General features: G+C 44.7%; 1 protein-coding gene across 15 annotated transcripts in view; it reads left to right on the top strand.

Annotated features, from left to right (window-relative positions):
* The window catches only part of camta1a (calmodulin binding transcription activator 1a), a 268368-nt gene that overhangs the window by 205749 nt on the left and 45589 nt on the right, over window positions 1-17030 (top strand). For all 15 annotated transcript variants that reach the window (XM_053849460.1, XM_053849470.1, XM_053849462.1 and 12 more), the window contains one exon: window positions 7465-7536. In XM_053849460.1, the coding sequence (XP_053705435.1) occupies window positions 7465-7536 (72 nt within the window). The remainder of the gene's footprint in view (window positions 1-7464; window positions 7537-17030) is intronic.

Raw genomic sequence — 17030 nt, 5'->3', positions numbered from 1 at the left:
CAGTGTTTTATGCGTCCAATCCATTCACTAAACCGACTAAACTTCAGAGTGGATGCATTGCCTCTCTTCAGTGTTATGCGAAGGCTTCTTATGTTGCCTGCTTGGATTTATGCTTGGTATTTATGAATGTAAATGTTTTGCTGTCATCTTTCTCCAGACTAGCTAAATTGTTATATTGATCCATCAATATGTCATTTGCATCTCTGGATGTAACTATTTTCCACGGTGGATTGTTTTTTTTTGCTGCTTTTGTTAGGGGTTCATTGATATTGGATATCTTAAGTGATAGCAGGTCACAATTTTCTGTGAAATCCTGATCAGGCTTTATTTTCACACTGCTGAATTTGTGATCAGCCTTTGTTGTTGTTGTTTTTTTTATTTTTATTTTGAAAGCACTTTCCTAGTTGGTGGGATCCCCACTGACCATGGCAATAAATTGGATTCTGATTCTGATTTTATTCCATTTTTGTCAAAGCAAAAGATAGTAGTGCTTGTGTATATATATATATATAAAATATGAATAATGTCAAATGTCTTCTCGACACTTGAGTGGATTCATCATTTTCTGCAATGTCACACACAATCATTTCATTCAGTTTTATGTCGACTAATATAAGAATGCTGTCGCCCTAATTCTCCTGCCTCTCGTTGCATGGAGGGAAACTTAATGTGTGATCTGTGGCTCTATTTCAAATGAGTTTGCCAAATTGCATTTGTGTTGTAATGAATGCGAGCACGTGGCGTCGTCAGGATGTGTGTGTGTGCGTCGTCATTTGCAAGCGATTTCATAAGAAACTGCTTCATGTGCTGCCATGTGCTTATCGCCGGTGTGTTGGTGGTACTCTGTGGGCACAGTGCCACCCCTCTATCCCATTAGCTAAGCCCAGCCCCTGTCTGTGTCTGCTTTAACCTTGGCCAGAGGGCTGGAGGAGAGGGAGAGTAATTCTAACCTTAAAAACCTGCTGATTAAAGCTAGTTTGGTGGAATTCGATTCCACTTAATGCCTTTGGCTGTGCGCCCAGCTGGCTAGCATTAGCATCAACAGACACTGTGTCTTCAGTCAGGGAAGCAGACGTGCTCGGGCATGAGCATGAGCTTCCTAAGGACACATGACAGCACAAACCCCTATTTTTTCATTATATTTCTTTCTTTTTTTTTAAGTGCATCTGCTTTTTTTTTAACCCTCTTTCAGCGTTCATCACTGAAATGTAACAGATTGCGGGACGTAAGCGGTCAGTGGCTTCGCTCCCTTACCGCCTTGTTATTGTTATTCCACTTGAACTTGATGTATGGCTGTGTTTTCACATCCGGCGTGGCTAATTAATTGTCCTCTTCTGGGCATTTTTATTAACACTGAATGTTTACTTAACAATAGGGCTGCTATTTTTAGTCATCCTTTTTCATACGCCATGTGTTCGCATCATTTGTTATGCTTTGTTGGGAGATTTCATTTCTTGTTGTTTCCCTTCCTCCATGCTCCAGTGAAACCTGCCAATTCATTTTGTAGCCCTCTCAAGTCTGACTGATTTAGGGGTTGCATCGAGTCCAACAGTGAGGACGGAGAAGATAAATCTAAGCTCCTTTGATTTATGGTGCATATATTATGCATAATGTGTCATCAACCTTGGCTCAGGTCTTCCGATGCGCTGAAGAATAATTGTGTTATCAGTTTACAAGAAGAGGCTGATTTAAAGGCCTATAAAGTGAGAATAATCTAGCAGGGAAAACAGTAGTGAGGCTAAGAGCGGTCACATTCATTGTGTCCATAGCGCACAAGAGTCGTACGTTTCTCTCTGTATCCAAAATGCAAGATGCATGGGCTGTGTTACGGGTGTTCTGGGCACGGTGCCACCGAGCCTGACACTATAGATAATTTGATTCACACTGAATGACTGAGAGAGAGAGAGCGCAGCAGAATGGCTGACTATAAAGACAGCAGGTGGATTGTGGAGTGTTATGGAATCAGTCGAAAATGAGCTCATCCTCCAAACTGAAAGTGGCACTTTTCCGTCATAAGTCATCTCATCACACCGCTATAGAGCTGGAAATCGTTGGCTGGTCAATAGTCATCATGGAAGCCGTCGATGACCGACGTAGCTCAAATCTTGCATGGTCCGTGAATCTCTATTGAGTATGGATTTTGCGTTCTCCTTCTCGGATGAGGTTTCATAGTGTTGCCTGATTGGCTGTTGAATGACTTCTGTTTATGCTGTCGTGCCGCCGGCTGAATAACCTGCCTTGGGCTGCTGTGTTAACAGACATATACGGCCAAACACTTGTCTACACAAACTGATACATTTGCTCTCATGAAACACTGAGCTGGCAGAGACTCGGCCAGGTGGATATCCATGTCAACATGTGTATAATAGTGCAGCGCCACTCACTTAATTCAGCAGCAGTGGAACAATTTCAACTGTATTAACTACAAATTATTCACCTCTGGGGTGATAATGCACACAGGTGGACAAATGAGGAGGCATTAGAGGATAAAGTCTTACACGATTCAGTGGGTGAACTACCCTTGAAACACTTGGCGGAACATGACAAATGGGAATTTGGACTCACATAAAATGAGAGAAAAATTCTCTGCTAGTACCCTTCACCTGCTTGTTTTTGTCATTGCTTCAGTTGGAATGTGACTCATGGGTGTGCGTTTTCCGTGACTGTTGTGTATCCAAAGCCAATCCTGATGAGAGAGCTTTTTACAAGGCTGGGTTTTTAATTCTTGTGTGGCAATGTTACGCATTCATTAGCAACAATGAAAAGTGTTTGGGCTGCTTCATAATCAGCTCAAATTTGACAGAGTTGGTCAAGAGATCCAAAAATAGGGGAACATCATCACTGGGACTCGCCATGAAAAAGTGTCCATTCGACTGCGAGAAGGGTAGTTGCACTAAGAGGCATGAAGATAAAAACAGTACTTTAGTGGAGGAGGTCAATAGCTGCAAGAAATAAGATTGGTCCAGAAATGGTCAGTTTTTGTGTCACACTGTGGGACCATGCTCCAGTCTTTTCTTTCCCAACCACCTTGGTTTGAAGGTCTTGTTCATTTGCATCCAGCAGAATGTGAAAACATGTAACTGAGAACATCATTTCCAAACCTCATTGTACTGTCAGCCTCCTCTGAGAAACCATTGTGACGCCAGAGTAAAGCCACCAGAATTCAAACACCACTCAAGGAGCATTCACCAGAATCGTTCTTGTGTCTGTGAATGGTGACAACCTTGAATGATGTTTAAATGGCATTAATGGGCAACACAGCAAACCCCTTTTCAAATGTAGCCTACTTATGATTCCACGCACAGTGTTGTGTTTTTAAATATTTGAAGTGTGATCACTGTGTTGCCAAGGAATTCTTTCCTTTTATGTCATGCACACAAAGACACAGATTTTCTGCGGGTGTGGTTAATGGATCTGCCGCTGATCTACACAGACACACTGACTGGACATTCTGTGAAATGCAAAAAACCCAGTTACATCTCCTCCTTCTTTATATGTGAGTTGCATCTGAAGGATGCTAATGAAGTTTGTGCGTCTCATCTTAAGATATCAAAGGCATCATGCACGACAAAAGAAAGGTGGTCTTTCATACTGAGACGTAAAAGAATAGGTCATAGCGTCTTCATATACACTAAGCTATCACGAAAAGCAAATTCAGCTGTGGTGTTTAAAGTCCTGCTTAATTATTCATGGCAGCAAGTCTTCTCACAAGGATCAGATTTCAAACAAGTGTTCTTATGAGTTATGTATGTGTCTCATCCCAGTCGGGCGAACAATTGGCCCGGCAGGGAAAAGCCAACTTCCAATGTGGCTCAGATGCCATGGATTGATTACGGCTGTCTTCACACATCATTATGGTGTAATGGGGGGGACTCTCCTGCTCGTGCTGTAACCCTGTCTGTTTGGAGGGGGTTTTTTTACCCCACGAACCCTCTCTCAGGCCGAGCCTGACACCTGACAGCCATGATGGATGAGTGTGAGTGAGGTGTCGCGCGACAGGCCAGGGGCAGCCGGCGACTCCAGACGGACTGATGGTAAATGCTTGTGCTCCAGCCGATTTATTTAAAGCTGTATTTGGACTACTTTGTCAATGGTGCTTTCTGGCTGTCTGGACCTTTCTGACCTTTGAACCCAATATTTAAGCTGAGAATAAGTTCCCTTCATCGCGTTTTATCGCCCATTTGATTGACACCTGCTGATTGCCTTCAGTCACACGCGCTTCTTCCATAAACTTTCCATTGTGGTGCCTCAAAACAACAACAAACCGCGCGCTCGCCTGTGTGTGTGTGTGCGCTCACCTTTTTATTTGTTCCAATGATTCTGAATTAGTGAGCACAAACCCTTCAAAATTATACACCGCCGCCTGCATGTGTAATGAGCGGGTGTGTGTGTGTGTGTGCGTGTGTGTGTGTGTGATTATAGTTTAATTGCTTGCCCTGTGATGTGCTGTCATCTGTCACAGCCCAAAGACAGCAAATAATGGTTCTGCTGCCGTCAGTTTGTCACCCAGACACTCAGCATGCACAGAGCAGCAGAAACACCAGCTACTGATATGCGTCTTGAATTACTGATAAGAGCTTGAGTATGATGAGTTTTGTGTATGAGGGTGTTCTTGTGCTCGCAGAAGTGCCTCTGTCTATTGTCACTCTCGCTGTGCACAGGAGTGCGCGCGTGTACGAAACGTGTCTGTAAGAATGTTTGTGCATGTGTGGGATTCATTTTTGAAAGGCTCATTGTCTGTGTGTGTGTGTGTGTGTGCGCACGTGGGCGTTGAACGGCAGGTATCCAAGTTCATGCAAACACCTTTGATGCCCACTGTATGTTGGCGCTGACGTGAGCAACAGTTGTGTTGTGCTTAAAGCTGCTTGTTTGTCTGCCATGATGCTTTCGATGCTTGGAAATGGAGTAAACAGAACGAGAGAGAGAGGAGCAGCCCGGAGGCTAATTTATTCACTCCCCAGTTACCCCCATCACATAGGCCCACTGCAACGGTCCGCCTGTCAGTTCTGAGGAACCCAATAAAACCTCATTCAACTGCACATAGTCAGAGCACAGCCCACTCTCAGTAGGCAAAGCGCTTCAGGCTACAGCAGATTGGACCAGGATATATCGATAAGCTCTCTTTAATCTGAATTAACAAGACAGCAACAAGACGCAGAATTTCCTCTTACATAGGCCTTTGGTCGCACTCTGCCTTTTCTTTATGTAGCCTGTTGACAGCTAGACTGTGAAGACATAACTGAAATACTGTTTATTTAAAAGGTGAGCTCAATATATTAATGAGAAACCTGGAATAGATGTTTGTTGAAGAGCGAAGGAGGGAGCTATTGAGGAAGACTGAAAGAATGAATGAAAGAAATATGATTAAGTCATGACTGTATTTTATTGTGATACATTTAAAAAAAATAAGAGGAGGGCTCAGATATGATGATGTTAGTTAGGAAATTTCAAAAATGAGATCAAAATTCTGACTGGGACGTCTACCAGTTCATTTTTATTCATTAATACAACGAAAAGTGATATTACAAACAAAAACAAAACATAGAATGTGATTATTCATAACAGTAAGTATTAAACCTTGGTTTGATTTTTTTTAGTCAAGTCCTACCTCTAATATTTATATTTTACCTTCAATTAAATTATGCAGTAACACTGCCATCTGCTGTCCCAATGAGGTCATTACTACCAATGGTATTTTAAATGTTAAACAAAAGGTAGGTTGAATTATTTCTCTAATATAAATGTAAATCTAGTTCTAAAAGGTGCTGCCTGTGTAACACGTGTCACATTACACAGTATTTCCTCAGTGACATGTATATTAAATCCTATCAATGTCAGGTGCTATTTTTGAAAATATATTTTGCGATTGAAATGATATGAAACATCATATTTATTGAACCACAACTCACTCTAATGGAACATTTTACGTTCTTTGGTGTTTAAAAACCTAAGTTGTTGACTATTTCCATAAATTTGACTAAAAGTGTAAAAGCCATGTCAACCACCCATGAAAGCAAAATTGTTCTGGGTCACTTCTTTTCAGGAGCTGGTTTCAGAGACGTTGCGACATTTGACACGTTTTCCAATGAAAATCCTAAAGAGACAGTTTGTATTGCATCACAAACGTCTGAAAGCCAAAGCAATAGCACTTTTTAACATGGATACGCACTGTGTGAATGTGCAGGCCGACAGACGTTGTAGTTGTCAGCAGTGATGTGATTTTAGATGCACTGTGGGAGTGGAAGTGTCTGTCCGTTGCCAATGTGGAGTAATGGATGTTAGAGCTATGGGAGTGGGAGGAGGAGGCATACATCCGACTTCAGACAGCTGTAATGGATGAGAGTACAGCAAGAAAATATGAGAACAGGAGGTAGTCTGGCGGCTTTTACTATTTTCAAAATCACACGCTGAGTTTGTTTGGTCGGAATCAATTCATAATGCGTGTAATTGGGCAATGAAACAGTTTGAGACTGGTGTGACGTCATTAATCGTATTTCACTGCTGTTGCTGGCTCCTTGCTATAAAAATGACAGATATTTGGATAGATTTAAGCCTTCACTGAATTACTCGGATGATAAAAGACCCCGTGACTTGAGCTCAGCACATCCTTGTCTCATTAGGCCTCCACTTTGCATCACTCTCAGCCAGAAATGTCAAACACACCAGTCCTGACTTATCCAGTAACCCCCAGCTGATTTGGGAGTTGACCAAACCAAAAGCGCTCACATGAATTCCTGTAAGCTCTATGGCCGGAGAGCAATCTTTACCCTCTACAAATTGGTATCGCACAAAATCACAGCCTGTTAGTGAGCTGAGAGTGCTCCGGACTCTTGTTGGCCCTGTAAACAAGTTCAAGCAGACCTGCCATCCCTGGAGGTTACCTGGGAACTGCCAGAGAAGAATAGAGGAGAATTTGGGGAAGGCCTAAGTGCTGCCTTGCTGCTCTCCCCCTCTCTACGCTGGGGTCCATGTTGCCGTCTGTTGCCATGAAAAATGTTTTCTCGCTTCTCTGCCAGAGACCGGGGGGTGTTATCGGCCCAGCCCCGGCTCTCCACGGTAACGAGCCCCCAGACACGGTATTATCTGTTTACGATAAGGATATTAATAATGGTGTGCTTAAGATATGTTTTGGGGTGCCCCGTGGGGTGATAGTGGAGGGGGCGTGATACATCGCACCTGAATCATCCTGTCAGTGGAAATTTCCCAGTCGGTAGGAATTCATGCAGGAGCCAAGATTAATATTTTGGCACGGTTTCTTTCTTCAGACTGTGGGTCTTCTGAGTTTGACGGCAACAGATTGGAGGGGAAAGAGCTGGGGTGGCCGAGTGGACCCTCTCGATCACCTCAGGCTTGTCCTCCTGCCTGCCAGGCAAAACACACTGTTTTCTCACTATTTTGAACGCGTGTTCTTTGCATGACCTTCTTCTTAAATTCCGCTAATTCCTTTTCTCTGCCATCTTCCAGTGTCTGTACGGTTGCTATGTCCACTCCTCCATCATCCCCACCTTCCACCGCAGGTGCTACTGGCTCCTCCAGGTAAGATTCTCTGGCTATTGTCGCTTTTAATTCAGATTCTCCTCCAACTTCCGTACTCCTCTCGACATGACTTGCATGGTATCAGTTTCCATTTGGCCAACGTGCTCGTCCTCTGACAGCGCGCAGGCTGACATCAGCTCATTCCTTTGCTGCCTCGCTCACCTCTCTGTTTTCTCTCCTGCCTCCATTTCCCTTATCTTCCCAGTCATTCACTTTCTGATGGCATTGCCCATACACCCTGTCCGGCGAAGGACGGTATCGCCGTCTGCTAAAAGCTTTGCCATCTCCTCCGTCTAACAGCAGCCGTAAAAGCATGATGGAAGAGCTTCCTTGTACAGTATTGTGCTTACAGTGGGTCATCAAGTCCAACTGCTGAAAGTGGTTGTAAATACTCACCATTTGATCACCTCCATTCATCTTTTCTTTTAGCAACGGCTGCAGTTATTGTTGGTACCATCTTAAAACTGTTCACACGCACAATTTTAATGAGGTGTAAAGCAAACAGTGGCGCTCGGCCTCGGCACAATTCCACTGCCTTCATGTTAGCACTTGAGTGTAAACCTTGATAGTCCAGTGTTGCAGTGGTGAGCACTTGGGCTGCTAAATCTCAGTATTGCAGCTTGTCTCTGTAGTTAACCAGGTGCTTAACGGCTGTCATTATTTATTCCAAGGCACCTGTGTGTCTTGACCGGTCAGGACATCTCCGACTCCAGTTTCCTGGTGAGCACTGGCATTATAATGTAAGGGGATCAGCTTTAGAGCTAATAACATCATGTATTAAAAATGGTTGTGTTCCGTCTGGCTAATCCGAATGACAAAACTGTGTAGCACTGTATAAATGAGCGAGGGATGACATCTATTTCATGGAAATCATCATCGTAATCCTCAACAATTAGAAATCTTTCTGTTTAAAGTGGATAGTTTGAAAGTCCTGTCTTCTGAGGATAATAGTTTTCTCCTTTTGTTTTCTGTTCTTCCATTTTGAAGAAGAACAGTGCTGACTTTCAAACCGCACTATAATTTTACCATCCTCAGAGTTGACTAAACCTGTGTTATCATGGACTTGGCTTTTGTTGGGTCTGTATACAGACGCTGGAGAGGGAAATAACATGGTGTGATTTTGGCTGAAGTATCACTAGTCCAATTTGCTTAAGTGTTTTTCCTCCAGACAAGAAGTGTTGAGTCACAACATCCCCGCGGCTCTGAATAGCCCCAGAAGACAAATCCATTAGTCTTATAATCAACCACAATGTGTTGGCAAACACAGAAGCAGAGCGACACAACAATGCTTAAAAATGAAGGCAAATTATTAGTCTGCTCACCGAAAACAAAGACCTTCAAGTTTTTTTTTTCCATTCGCTCAATGGCTGGGTCCTTGTTTGTTTCCCACTCACACACAACTGCATCAGTCACCCAAAGATTTAGGTCCTGTCCCATCTTCTGTCGCACCATAAGCAATGCTGCTCCTGTTACTCCATGAAATTATTTTCTCCATAATTAAAAGTCTAACCTGTAAATGTCAGAGAAAATAGATCCAGATATGATGATGCCAGTTAAGAACCATGAGAAATATTCTATATTACAACATACAGGCAGTTGCTAAGTAAGTAGGGAGACAACCCGGATTAGATAAACTAAGAGCTTGTTTGAGGACAGAGTTTTTGTCTCTTGGTTGGGAATGCCTTGGCATTTCCCTAGAAGAGCATGGGATAGTTTCTAGGGATAAAATACCTCGGCCTGTTATCTTATGCTGCAGCCCCCTCGTCCTGACCTGTGTGGGCTGTGGAAAATGGATCAATAAACAGTATTTTGACTGGGTTCTCCTGCCTCCGGTTTAGAAACATAAACATCACCTGACTGCTTAAGAAGAATTCCTGTTAAGACGGAGTCTCATTGCAGCACTTTCCCTCAGGCTAACAGACTGACAGTCGTTCACACAGGAGACTGCGAGGACCAATTTGCTGCTCATCATTATTAACCATGTAATCGGTTGAATTTCTGAAGTGTCCTCGTAATTTGGCACAGTTTTAGCAGCGTCCTGTTCAATTCTCGGAGTGTCATCATCTTGTCTCATCACAACATCTGTGCAAACTGGCAGAACACGGCAGCCGGATGTTCCATGCAGGCACTGTGCATGGCAAATTATTAAAAATTAACCCACATATTTATCATTAATTTCCTTGAGTGAAGTACCCATGCTGTTCTCCTCTATATAACCTCTGTAAGTCTGTACAACACAGCTTGGATGTGGAGCGTTTGCTCGTGCAGCGTGACTTGGAATGAAACACTTTTATCAGCTAATATTGTTACCCAGCTTTCGTCCTCACTTCGCTAAACTCTGCCGCCAAACAAAAACATTAATTTAAGGCACGTTTTTGGTCTGACACTGACAACAGATTTACATCTCTTGTCTGGCGCTTTATTGCAGACCATCTGCACTGAGAGGAAACCACAAAAACGATGAGACCGGAGGTAACAGATTACAAGCTATCAATCCATATCTGTGCAGATCCAGAAAAAGTGGCGTTCCTTTGTATTTTGTCACCTCACTCTTGCAATAATCCTCCTTTTCCCACCCGTTCTCCATCTCTGCACCTTCCCTACTCAACTCCCTGTGTACCATTTGATGTGTCTATATGAGATTTGCAGACAGTAGTCTGTCAACAGCCGAGCAGCAAAGAGACTGGAGCTCCCAGCGCGGCTGAAGAGAAAGGTCACCAGTGAGTGAAAAATGTAAATAATCAGCCATCCAGAGGTTACAGGGAGATGGGGATGAAAATAACTATTACACCGCCGAGACGGGGGAGAAAACAGCGGAGGAGAGCTTCGATGACAAAGTGTGAGATGGACATAACTTTGAAAGCCCTCAGAATCTGAACGGAGCTCCAGTGAGAGAAAGTAGCTTGAGAGGCAAATAGAGGACAGCGTGTGTCATCGCTTTTCTTGTCCAAAAACAAACACAGTCTAACAAGGTGTGCAGAATGTTTCTAAGTTGCGTGTGTCCGATCCTTTATCTCCCCTTCATCCTCTCTCCTTTGAGTAGAATCCCAGATAATGAGACGGGGGACAGAGGAGAATCCCAGCGAGTACAGGGGGATCCTTTTGGACCACTTCTTCTTTCAACACACTTGGCTCATCACGATCACCTCTGTGCAACGTTTGATTATTTACATTGTCTTCTTCATCCACGTGCGCAGCCAAGAAATCACCGTGGTTAGTACGGGTGACAAAGACTTGCTTCCGGGACTTTGTCCTACTGTCTTGTCACATTGTAGTAGTAATTAGTAATGCTTCTGGCTGCCGCACGGTTAGCATGTGGTGTTCATTGGTCCATTTCTAAGTCTTATTGGTGGAGAAAAGTCATTCTATAATGGACAGTACACCTTAAAAGTTATAGTCACAATGATGTTTTATCACATGAGATAAGGAATGCTGCATTGCCAATATTCATAGTGAGTTTGTGGTACAATATTCGTTCACTTCATTTAAGAGAGAAACAGGAGAAGAGGCAAATCACGACGGCATTCATTCGCACAGCCCCCCAAATGTTTCCCCTTCACTTCTAAGCCTGTTCAGAATAAATCTTTTAAAGTGTAGAATCAGAACTTCCATCACATCCATCTGGAGGTTGGCTTCGCCACGCTGGGATTGTGCGTGGTGGCACTGATTGATTCCATCGCTTTGTGTCCCTTTCTCTTGTTTAGTGCTAATCGAATGTAATTCCCGGCTTGCACCTCTCCATCAAATCAGACAGTGGCGTTTGCGCTGGCTGGCGGGGGCACAGAGGTGGGGATAATTATGATATTAATGTGGAGGGGGGGCTGCGGGGGAACTTCATTTGTCCTGCTGACTGCCTCCGACACAGAGAGGGGTCAATAGCCTCTCATGCGTTTCCTACTTTGAAGAGGAGTAGAGAGGGATGAGATAATGAAATGACTACCAAAGCAAGAGGGAATGCTGACAACCTTGTTTCTTCACTGCTATCACTTTCTCCCTGGCCCCTTCCTCAGCTTTGGACACACTCTGTCTCTCCTGGATACATTATTAATATCCCCACGCCATTACATTTTTCTTATTCGTCTAATTCCCTCAGACCGTAATGGCTTTGGCAACCCCTTGAATCAGTGTTATGTAGGAAAATGAGTTGTCGCTGTTGTGTCTGCGGTTGTTTCAGCACTATGTGACTCTCTTCCAACGTGATATGGATTCATTCAGGGGTTATTTAATTGCACAGGCGGAGGGATGACACCGTGATGAAGGAAAAGCTGAAGCACGGAAGGTTCACTTATGCCTCCTGGCGCTTTCCATGGTGCTGAAACCCAGTTGCGCTGGGAATTCTCTGCTTGGCTGTCGAAACACACGCTTTACCAGTAATCGTTGTGGGAATTTCAAGGCAACTGACCATTTGTTTCAATGACCATTAAGGAGCCAGGAATTCTATCGCATTTCATTATTAAGCCCTTACTGACATGTCTTGGTGGGTTGAAATTAAATGCATCGATTTATTTACGCAGTCGAATTCTTGAAGCGCCATCAATAAAGATGGAATTAAAAGTGGCGAGTTTATCATCATCGTGTTTTGATTCTTGTTTTCTTGAGTTTTGAAAAAAGTAACTGGAGTTTGTAACTCTGTACTGTTGTGGCTGTGCTGGTTGGCAAGGCTCTCTTTATGGAGGAGCTCCTGCTGGGCTGAGGATCAGTACATTAATTCAGTGTAAGCGCCATGAAAATAAAAGCTCTCTGTTGTCCCTCTGGTTCGGAATGAAGGTGCCTTCTGGTAACCATCTGTATGATAGGAATCATTAGTCAGAACAAATGTCTTGATCTTCACTGGAATATATGGAATATATGGTCTCTGAAGTGCTCTGCATCTTTTGGAGGTCTGCACTTTCAGAGCGCTTTTCTCGTTCTTTAGATGAATAAATATACGTCTTTACAATTGAGGTCAGTGGAGCTGTGGCTAGTGCGCTAAACAGATTAGCGTCCGCACTCATCATTCCTCACATGAGAGCGTCCGTCAGGACCAGGCTCTCCCTCTCCAGCTAATTGAATAGGAAAAGTTGAGTAGTTCTCTCACTCCGGTGATCTATCACGGGTTGGTGCGCGAGCAGCTTCAGCGCCGAAGTGGACATGCCTGCAGGCTACAGGCAGACGGATGGATTGCTTATATCTTCTCAAGTCCTCTATTCATTCGTATCAGTTAAGTTACGTTTGAATGGGAGACAGGCAGCAGAGTCAGAGTGGCGCGGGTGATGTGTGATGACGAAGCAGAGCTGTCAGGTCCAGACTCACCTAGGCAGCGTCCAGACCACGGAGGGCTACATGAATGAATATTTCACAAAGATAAATCATGGATGAGATTTTGCACCGTTCTGTTGATTTCGCTGAGAGTGTGGAGAGGCTGTAAAACCTGGGGAGGGTTTGACTGGCTGTCTACAACCTCGGGGCAAACGGAGGCAGTAGAAATATAATTGCTGTTAGCGATGCAGGCTGTTGTTTGTATCAAATGAAAAAGCAGCACTACGGAGAAGGTTATCAGATTGAGTGGGTGATTTTGACTCCACCTGCTGACATTCTTGTTCGGCAACAAGAAAGCATTGATGCTCGATGCATGTCAAATGAAGCCATATAACTTGCTTTGAGTCTTTTCGAAAGCATTTCTGGTCGGTTTGTTGCGGCGTGCCTTCCAGAATCTTCAGTGAGGAGGGAGCTCGGCGCTCGCGGCATCATGCTGCTGCTGGCAGGCCCGGACCATCGGCGCCATGAGGAGAACAGCTGCTTCACAAGCATGTTGGAGTGCGAGCCATGTCCCTGTTGCTCTGCTTCTCCTCCTCTTGTGAAGTCACACAAACACAAAGCATCGGTTTGCCCCGTCCCTGAATAGATCACTTTTCAGTTTTCTTCCAGACTGTGCTGGATTCTCACTTCATATCAAGTTTAATTAAGCAAAAGACACTGGCGATTCATGGAGCTCAGTTGAGAAGGTTAGTGCATTGCTTCATTAGGGGCCCCAGATTGGGCGCCTCCTTGGCATGGACAGGAGGGAGAAGTTAGCGAAACCCTGGAGGCCAAGAGAGCGTCCTCTCTTTCTGACAGACTGATCTGCACCTGCGACCTTTCCTTGAGGCCCATCGCCGTGGCCCACCAGCGCAGCCAATTACCACAAATCCCCCGCCACATTTGTCTTGCCATTTTCGCTTGGCGGCCAAAGTGTTGCGCATGGCAATAGACTTGTGCAATCAAGCAACCGGCCCAAGCCCAGGCACAGAATGAGACGCACACAACAGGTATGTGGTGCTTAAATTATTCAGGTTCCCTGAAAGGTTAAGGCTCGACCGGTAAAGCAAATTGACATTCATCTCGCCCCCAGAGTGAAGAGCTGCACTTTAGGACGGAGCAGACGTTGACATCTTTACCTTCGGTGCAAGACTGACAATCACTCCATTGTTTTTGCAGGGTTGAAAGAAACTTTCCCACTGACTGGTGCTGAGAGATGATTGGAAATCCAGATCCATTGAAATATGTAAAATCAAAGTATCGGTGGCGTATTACAATGATGAAACTGTAGACCAATGATTACTCCAGTTAACCAACCAGTTCAGGTCTGTGACTCACTGAAATCAGAGAATGGCAATATTGGCGTTTTGTTTGCACAGAAAGGATCCTTTATATACCACACAGCATCTGAATCACCTTTTGCTTGCAAGGAATTCTCAGTCCACGCCTGCTCCTCCCACGCGTTCCTTCTCCACTTTGCTGCTCAGACGCTGGTGTGTGTTTTCCCTATTGCTCTCTCTTTGTTTATTTATGACTAAAGTGCATGTGTGTGTGACAGAGCAAAGAGAGATCAATGGCTCCACATTTAGCCAGTGGTCTTTGCTCTGCCAATCCCTCGGTCCCCACACATGTCAAGCTGCGGATTGCCTTTGTCACCGTGCAGGCCGGCGCGTGATGACAGAGGCGTGCAGGCGTCACCCGGCTTTCTGGAGAACAGTGGTCACAGCTAATGGCCAGAACTGTCCGATTTGTCCTGCCCTGATTACTCCTCTGAGCCCCAATTAGCCGTGGATGAGGGTTGACATTCCGACACCGTCACTTGCACTTGTCATAGCAGAAAAAGATAAAATGGAAAAGGGAAAAGTTAAATGCGTTGGAGAGGGGAGAGGAAAACCAGAGTGTCACGGGATGAAAGCACTTTTAACAGGATGTGCATTGATCTGGATTTGCCTTGGTTCTGATTCCAGCTTCTGTTTGATTTGCTTGAATCAGGCTCATTCCTCTCTTGGTTCAGGACGAAAATGCAAGTGGAAGACCAATTGACAAGTTGATGTGGAGTCATTTAGCAGCTTCAGGGAGTTTTTACCGAGAATAAAATGCATTTCTATTCTCTGATTGTCAACATTGATCGCTTGATCTTCCAGCCTGCTTTCTCTTATTATTCCTCACGTTTCATGAAAACCCTCAAACGCCATTGCACTGTAGGTTATGTCAGAATTGGCTGTGCCACTGTGCCTCACCAAGACAGCAGAGCGCCCTCCCCTCTGCAAGACTTTTGGCTTGCTCTCATTCTCTCTCAGTAGGGGGCAGTGGAAACTACAAGGTCCCACAAATTCTTCAGAGTCAAACCAGACTTTCTCTCGTCTTCTTTGATCTGGTTGGATGTGATTTTGAAAAGGCACATGCACACACACGCACATACACACTTGCTCTTTTTAGTCTGGTCTCTAAACGTACCCACGCAAACCTAAGATGCCACAGAGAGCAGGGAGGTGCTAGAGGGCTGGCAAGCAAGACGCGGCGCGAGTGGTGGGTGAAAATGGAAATTAAGGTGATAAGATTAGAGTCACAAGATGATATCACTTGGTGAAGATGAGCAGAGGCAAATGAGTAGTGCAAATCACCTGACGTTAACGAGCTGCCTTGTAAATAACCCCAGCCAAGAGCGTGTTCAGAGCAGGAACAGGATAGCGCCGTGTAATGCAAGCGAGGCTTTATATGTGTCGTGGGGTGATTTACCGCCTGCTCTCAATTTATACAGTTTGTCTCAGGCAAGCCCAGAGCCCAGTGTTTGCCTCCTATAGATGCATTCTTTGTTTTTCATTGTCAATCTAGATGCCACTTTCTGTTCCACAGCCTGAGAAAAGTTTATTTTTAACATCACTTACGTGACAACTTTCACTGACAAGTGTTCCACCTGAGAAACCCATTTTCGCTCCTCCATCTGCATTGTTCGTGACTTTGTGAGCATCGTTTCCATTGCAGTCCAGGTGGAGAGAGTTTGTGCGTAGGTTTCGTGGTGTTTCTGTGGGTACACAAATTGATAGAGCCATAGCCCTCACATTTCACCACGCTCAGCTGTTTCCCACTTCTAGCTGAATCGTATTTAAACCTCTCTGGATTTGTGATCGACCCACAGACTCTCGAGAGTTTTGGACTCAAAGGCAGCATCAAAATGTATTTCTTAATGAAGCTGTAGCTTTTTTCAGTGGTGTGTGGACACCTGCCCTCAGTCTCATTAGAGACATGGTTAGATGTGTGGGAGAAAAGTAAGGTATATGTTTCGTTTAATCCAAAGGCCTGGCGGACCCAGAGTGACTTTTATTGGTTCGACTCTAAATATTACATGATTTCCTGATGGCAGTCTCCTGTCTGAGATGCTGTCTGGCCTGGTGTTAACCTGTCCGGATAAATCATCCTTTTACCCGCCCTCGTCTCTCTTCCATTTTCTTCTTGTTCCATCAGCCTCTTCTCTGCCTCAGCTCGGCTTCACTGCCTTGCTTGTTGTAGTGCTGTGTGTGTGTGTGCTGGAGTTCATCTGTGGTCCTTTGCCAAGGCCCTGAACGTCATATGCAGCCTGGCAGGTGACAAATAGTTTTTTAATTGCTTGCACCAGGAAAATCATTAGTCTCTTCCCTTTCCTTGGTGGGACTGGCTGAGACGTGTGCGCAATAATAATAGCCTCAGTCCCGCTTCCTGGTTCTCCACTGCTATTTTTAGACATTAAGTGGCCTTTGTGTGTGTTTTGTGTACAAAACACGGGTGGGCCTAATAGTCTACAGGGGGCTTTTCCTTGCATGTGACACAGAGGACGCTGTGTTTGTCAGCCATGTTTTGCCTCAAGAGAGTTTTTCTCATTGCCTTTTCCCCAGCCTCTGGGAACATGCTGTTGGTCTGGGGTTGTGTGTGTGAGTTGTGCATATACGTGTGTGTCTGGCAAGCCCAAGTCGTTGTGCTGTAGTGCATTACTGTAGCAATCCACCGACACAGCGCCCAGCTCAATGAAGCCATCCAGTTTATGGAACAACCTGCAAACTCCAGCTGCTTTTGGTTGGGATTGTGCTTAGTGGTGAGGTATGGTATTGATTTTCACTCCGCGATGCCCTTGCCATCCCTGTGTAGGTATGCAACGGTGCTCAGCCTCCATTCACAGAGGGGTGAGAGAGTGGAAGATGATGTTTATGTGCCGATACTGACCCCATTCGTTCACATGGAAA

The sequence above is a fragment of the Synchiropus splendidus genome, chromosome 18, assembly GCF_027744825.2.
Source record: "Synchiropus splendidus isolate RoL2022-P1 chromosome 18, RoL_Sspl_1.0, whole genome shotgun sequence".
Lineage (NCBI taxonomy): Eukaryota > Metazoa > Chordata > Actinopteri > Syngnathiformes > Callionymidae > Synchiropus > Synchiropus splendidus.
Note: the sequence above shows the minus strand (reverse complement) of the source record. Positions and strands in the feature narration are given on the sequence as shown.